Source organism: Bactrocera latifrons, unplaced genomic scaffold (assembly GCF_001853355.1).
Source record: "Bactrocera latifrons isolate USDA-ARS-PBARC rearing strain unplaced genomic scaffold, ASM185335v1 scaffold_47, whole genome shotgun sequence".
Lineage (NCBI taxonomy): Eukaryota > Metazoa > Arthropoda > Insecta > Diptera > Tephritidae > Bactrocera > Bactrocera latifrons.
The window spans coordinates 439,751-446,040 of record NW_017537123.1 but is presented as its reverse complement, the minus strand read 5'-3'; the positions used below and the strand labels follow the sequence as shown (position 1 = coordinate 446,040).

At 31.4% G+C, this 6,290-nt stretch overlaps 4 protein-coding genes across 5 annotated transcripts in view; 2 read left to right on the top strand and 2 right to left on the bottom strand.

Annotated features, from left to right (window-relative positions):
- The window catches only part of LOC108973284 (transcription factor Adf-1-like), an 11,107-nt gene extending 9,496 nt beyond the window's left edge, over nt 1-1,611 (top strand). Inside the window, exons 2-4 of one of the 2 annotated variants that reach the window (XM_018940441.1) lie at nt 714-834; nt 923-1,107; nt 1,189-1,611. In XM_018940441.1, the coding sequence (XP_018795986.1) occupies nt 714-834; nt 923-1,107; nt 1,189-1,490 (608 nt within the window). In that variant the 3' untranslated portion in view covers nt 1,491-1,611. Of the gene's footprint in view, nt 1-713; nt 835-922; nt 1,108-1,176 lie in introns of both variants that reach the window. The other variant, XM_018940439.1, reaches the window with a different exon arrangement.
- A 947-nt stretch (nt 1,612-2,558) lies between these two features.
- Nucleotides 2,559-3,218, bottom strand: LOC108973227 (39S ribosomal protein L54, mitochondrial). Its single transcript, XM_018940298.1, has 3 exons — nt 3,049-3,218; nt 2,849-2,991; nt 2,559-2,797 (listed from the first exon to the last, which is right to left on the bottom strand). The coding sequence occupies exons 1-3, from the start codon at nt 3,140-3,142 to the stop codon at nt 2,636-2,638; spliced, it is 399 nt and encodes a 132-aa protein (XP_018795843.1). The 5' UTR covers nt 3,143-3,218; the 3' UTR covers nt 2,559-2,635.
- A 189-nt stretch (nt 3,219-3,407) lies between these two features.
- Nucleotides 3,408-4,377, top strand: LOC108973269. Its single transcript, XM_018940397.1, has 3 exons — nt 3,408-3,749; nt 3,798-3,920; nt 3,974-4,377. The coding sequence occupies exons 1-3, from the start codon at nt 3,593-3,595 to the stop codon at nt 4,111-4,113; spliced, it is 420 nt and encodes a 139-aa protein (XP_018795942.1). The 5' UTR covers nt 3,408-3,592; the 3' UTR covers nt 4,114-4,377.
- Nucleotides 4,378-4,826: 449 nt separating this feature from the next.
- The window catches only part of LOC108973268 (F-actin-capping protein subunit alpha), a gene marked incomplete in the record, with an annotated part of 3,766 nt that continues 2,302 nt past the window's right edge, over nt 4,827-6,290 (bottom strand). The window contains 1 exon segment of the mRNA XM_018940396.1: nt 4,827-5,368. Coding sequence (XP_018795941.1) covers nt 5,093-5,368 — 276 coding nt within the window.

Genomic DNA, 6,290 nt, shown 5'->3' with positions numbered 1-6,290 from the left:
TATTTTCCTACAAAGCTGTTCTCTTTATTTATTCGCAGCCATTTTACGTATATTTCTGCCACGCACGCGCTCAATTCTGCTAAATAGCAGCGAGGACGGCGAATTCCTTACMCAAATTCTATCGGCTCTGTTAGCCGCCAAATCGAACATCATACAAAATTCAATTTGCACCTTCTCTATACTTTAAGTTCTCTGGCTTATCAGTATATCGTCACCTGAAATGCACGAAATAAAATGGAACATGAGTGAAACAAAATTTTAATATTGGTTAAAACTGGTTTATATCTGACCATAGAACATTAAAATGTTGAACATATGTTATATTATGTATGTAGTTTGAAGTAGTGAAACGTAATCAATAAGACAGTAAATTTCGAATTTTTTGATGATATGTTATTTTGCATTTCAGGTGACGATATGTAGATTTTTAACAAGTGACATTTTTTTTTATTCCATTTCGTTCCTTGGTTTCCCTCCTACCGCTTCATTGATATTTTTTCTAGTTTTTTTTTTTTTAGATTTTTAAATTTTTAAATCCAATACCTTGTTCACATTAGACATTATTTTGAAAATTTCATATAGAACATTTATATAACGCTTTTGCATTAAAAATGTATTTATTTTTTGCTAAATTAGTGTGGCAGTTAATATACATATAAACAAATTAATAATTTTAGATCAATAAAAACACGTTATAAATAAATTATTTTCAGAACAAAAATGTACGAAACGTTGGAAAAGTTTGCGTGATAAATTTGCACGTGAGATGAAATTGTGTCAGGAATCTCGCTGGCGTTACTTCAAACAAATGCAATTTCTTGTAGATTCCATAAGGTACTTTGTTGCTCATTTTCATATACCTATGTATGTTTATAAATCTAATAATTTCCTTATCTATTCCATATACTAAATAAACTGGCAGACAATATCGAGAATCTCTCTTAGGCAAATGTAATAATGTACAACAGACCAACAATCAGGTTGCTCAAGTTGATCCAAATCAACAGCAACAGCAGCAAACACAGCAACAAGCTGTAGTGGATGTATTTGCACAACCGTTTAATGGCACCGCCACAACATCAACACAGGCTCTAGCACATCCGCATGGTATGTATCGAATTATTTACAATTTGTAAAATTTGTCCACATAAGTTCAACATAATACTATACACCTAGGTTCACGTTTAGAAATTACAGTTACTGGCGACACTCAGTTAACCGCCGCCTCCAAGGACTCAAAACCGTATTTTTATGAACCAGCACTAAAACGAGAACGTACCGAAGAGGACAATCACGACAATATGCTAAATACTATTAAAATATTTCAAAATTCAATGACTCAAGCAGTTAGCGCTGAGGATCAGTCTTTTGGTATGGTAGTGACCGATATGCTGAACACTTTAGGGGTACGACAGAAGGCCGAGGCAAAAGTACACATTATCAAATATCTTACAGATATGCAGCTCTTGGCGCAACATAATAAATACTAATCAAGGCATATCTTGACATTAAAAATTCCTGAAGTTTGGTGTGTAGTGCAGCGTTTTTAAACTACTATTAAATCGTGTAAACTACATTCCCACGAATTGCTGCCTGCGATACAAGTTTTAATGTGGACAAATAGCAACTTACCAAATAACAAATATACATATGAATTTTTTTTCAGGGCTGACAAACGAAAGGCGGAAAACTAAGTTTTGCACTCAAAGAATAATATAATATAAAAATCTGAAAAAAATTGCATTGTAAAAAATGCGCTTTATTATTTATACTGATAGCCTTAAGTTAATTGAGATACGATCTTCTAAGTATATGCTCCTAAAGAATTTAAAATTATGTATCATATATGTATATTACGTTAAAATGATCTGCCATTATACGGTAATGGCATAAATTTACACTAGAATTTGTTGTAAAAATTAAATGGATTAAACTAAATTATTTTAATAAATTAGCAACAAGCCAAATTTTTCAAACAAGTTTATACGGAAAAAATGAATTGTCTCAGACTATGTTTTTGACAGAATGTAGTTTTCTTACGCAGGCAACGGTGGGAATATGGCCTTTTTCAAAAGCAGCACAATTTTTTTCAACTACATATGAACGCATATTACCATATGTTGGTGTAATGTACAATGTTTAAGTAAACATAGTTTACATTCCGCTCTAGTATGTTGGCCGGTTGATTATTCTTCCAAACTTTTTACACACCCGGTTAACCGGGGCATCACTTTTAGTTGAGTTACTTTATATCTGAAAATCTTCAAAAAGTTACAGATGTTGTATAGGCACTAATCATTTTACAAGAGCGAACTTATTTTTAAAAATAATATGAAAAAGACCACAACAAGCGAGTTGATTAGTGGTGGCGCGGATTTTAACCCCGGTGGATCACTCGAAATTAGCATGATAAGCCATTGCTTTATTATTCAGTAGAAATATTAATTTCTAATCGAAGTATTTCGCTGCTGTAGTAGTCATTGATATTGTCTCGTGGTTCCAGACATAAATTTTTTGGTCACCCCTGATTTATATACTCAATGATAAACAAGAGTATGTTTGTTAGGAGAGTACTAATAAATTTTATTATCTTTCCAATTTGTATAAGTAATACGATTGAATAACAAATATTAAACTAAAATTTTTTCAATTTACTTAGTTGATTGTTCCGTCTGAGACCCTGCTTCCGAAGACGTCGCCAATATTGCTTTGTTTCTGGGTCGATTTCCTCTACAGGTATTATACGATCAACATTTACAGACCACAACCAGTCAGGATATGCCGAATCAGCTTTAAGCTAATATCAACAGTCAACAAATATTTATACTCAAATATTGTGGGTACATACCTTAATATCCTCACCGGTTTTTAAGATGTTGCTTCCACAAACATAACTGACTAGTTTATTAGCATCGGTCTCAACAGGGATTTCTTTTTTTTCTATTACTGGACCAAGCTTTCCTAGTTTCTTCTTTTTCCCTCCAATTGCAGCTGAAATATGATATTATTTAATATTAAACAGGACAACAGCAGTCAGATATTACCCACCAGACGCTGGCTTCGCATACGATCGCCATAATGATTGGGTTATCAAATTTTGCCGTAAAGCGTATATTGATTTTGTGAAAATATTAACATTCATTTTTAATTTTACAAATTCTAGCTGAGATACTAAATAACATGGGTATAGCACCAATAATAGGATCTGAGCAGTTGGAATTGTATAACCTTAATTATATCAATCAGCTGATTATCAGATATAGTGCTACCATTAAAAAATAATTTATTTAATATTATGAAGGAGTTGAGTCGTATTCTCCTCTGCAAGGATTACAGAGTTGAAAATTTTCATCTTCTAAAAGTGAGTTAAAAGAGGTAAATGTTCAGGACAGCTCCTTTCCGAAAACGTGCACCAATTTTCACGGGAAATGTCGTAAAATTCGTGTTTTTAATTCCAATTTACGAATTACCATATTGGCAACTTGTGATTACAGCTGATTCAACCGAAAAAATAGAAAAAAAGTAATCCATATCGCTGAATTCTATAAAAATAATATTGTACAATGAAATAACCAGATTTTAAATTCCAATCATGCGATTTCCCTCAAATAAAACACTAGGAAAAATTGCTGTTTATGGAGCATTTGCCTCCATTACGGCTGTAATGTACATGCGTTATAAAATTGAAGATAACATTAGAAACTCTGAATATTTCCGAATAGCACTAAAAACCCTAAGGCAACACAAGGGTATGTATCATGGTTTTATAGCTAACATATTATAACATGTAATTCCAGGTGCGTCGAGTTTGCTTGGTGAACCAATTAAAGAGCTTGGATTTGATTTAAGTAACAGCAGCAATTTTTCTGATGGGCAAATTGCCCAGTTTATGGTTCATGTAAAAGGTGTTAAAGATAAAGGTATTCAATTAAAATTACGAAAATTGGCAAATGATTACAAACTTATTTTTTAGGTAAAATGTATTTCTGGGCGAATCGGACACCTGATTCGGGCTGGTTCATCGATCGCTTAGAATTAGAGTTGCGCTCCCAACCTGATAAACGTTTTCTTATAAAAAAATCTGAAACAATGAAAACCCCATTCAACGATTAAGTTGTACATTACAACAATTTTCTTCATTACTTTAATGTGCTCCTTAGGTGCTCAGGGGGTATTCATAGAGATCGCTTAAATCGGAACCGAGCACATAGTTGGCAAAAGAGAGGAATCTGCTTCAAAAAATTATTAAAAAATATGTATGAATTTTAAGAATATATTTTTAAGCATAGACTAGTTAATAACGTTTGATAAATGTCAATTGTTTCAGAAAAAAAGTTTGCTAAATTAAATTTTACTATTCCCATCATGTTTCATGTATTTCATATCTTTATTTTTATCAAATAGGCAGAGTATCAATGCATTTGGTTTTAATAAATAAAAATAGCTTCGATATTTTACTGATTAAATTTTTTACTAATATATTGCAAAAGTGATTTTGACTTCTTTGCGACACAGTAAAGTAGGAGAGCGACCAACGTTCATATATACATGTATGCCGTCAAGATTTCAAAATTACTAAATCTTCATGTTGTCGAAAAAGTCCAAATTTGTTTCTTACTAAAACCTACCTTAATACATTACTTTACGCATTTTCCGCATTCAAAGGCAAAGGCGATAATGGTGTGTGAATTGCTCCAAAATATAGCTCTCTTATGCTCCATTCATAATAACAGTCACCATATATATATATATATATATATATTACATATTTATTTATAACTCTTTTGAGAGTGTTGGTTTTATTGAAAATTTTACAAAATTCCATATTTCAATTATGAAAAGAGTTTTATTTTTTCATTTAAATTATCATCATGTGATTAATAGGATTACACATACAAGGAGTTTCTGTAATTTTTAAACTCTCGATTTAAATCTATTATTTTTTAAACCCGTTTAATTTGTAGATTTTTGAATTTAGATCTTTTATGAATGCTATAAGAAGATTGAATGGGCAATCCGAAATTTAATATTTTAATTCTTATATGTCGGTATTCCTCTCACAGTTTTCTCCGCCCTCAATATCTCCCGAACCTTATTGCGTTTTTAATTCTTTACCAATACTGTACGTTACTATTTTTCCCCAGTCAATTTTAGTTCTAGTAATTGGTAAAAGACGACGCATCGCTTTGAAGGTAGTATCAGACATTGTTTGGTAGTTTTCTGAAATCGCTAATTGATATTCATTTTCAGCTTCTTCAATCAAACGTATAACTTCCTTGGCCACTTGCTGCTCATTAGATACAACCACTGATTCCCTGAACTCCTTGGTTGAAACAAGTTGGACGTTGCCGTCTTCATAGTAATGAACCTATAACCCGAAAAATGTATAAACAATCATATAATTGAGGTTTCGTTTAAAGCACTCTACATATTTATGTATATTTAACTAGGCATCAAATGAAAGTTTAAATATATTACATACTGACGACCTCAAAGCATTCATTTACTTCCTCCATTTTCGGGTAAGAATAAATTTATAAAGCAAGTCATGAAGACGTACCGTTATGTAAATAAACATTTGGAATAAAATTTATAATTTTAGTTTTGCTTTATTTCTTTCAAAATAAAACTGAATTTTATTAAGAAGTAAATTATGCGAAGAAAGGTTGCTGAAAACCCTGAAATTCCATCGATGGAGTTGATCGAAAGATTTGGTTTGGATGTTACCATTAGAACACCAACGTGCAGTAAGGTGCAAATAGAATTTACTAATTTTACTATTTTAAACCAAACGTATTGTATTGTTCAAAGTTTATAATTTTATTTGACGACCTCTTTTTAAATAGTTTTTATTTTGAAGTGAAACTAGATTTTTTTCTTTCTATAATTTGTTGTTTAAATGCATACAGAAATGTGTTATTAATGCATGAATTACTAATTATTTATTTTAACAAATCAGTATTGAAATAACGCCTGAGAAATTTATACTTTCAATTGATGCTTAGAGTAAATATAAGCTTTTTTTTAAGGAAAAGCAAATGAAAACTTTCCTTATTTCAATAAATTCTGCAGATAAGAGTAAACATTCTAAAAATGGATATCTTTCATAATTCCATGGCTTGGGACAGTATAGATGTTTAAATATTAGGTTGTCAAAAAAGTCTTACGGGATTTCTAGCGGTATTTTTATTGAATTTTCAATTGTTCATACAATTTTTTTGATGACTACGGCTGCTACTATGCCGGTCTCTTTTGACCAATTCAGCGATTTCATCGCAATTTTCGACGAC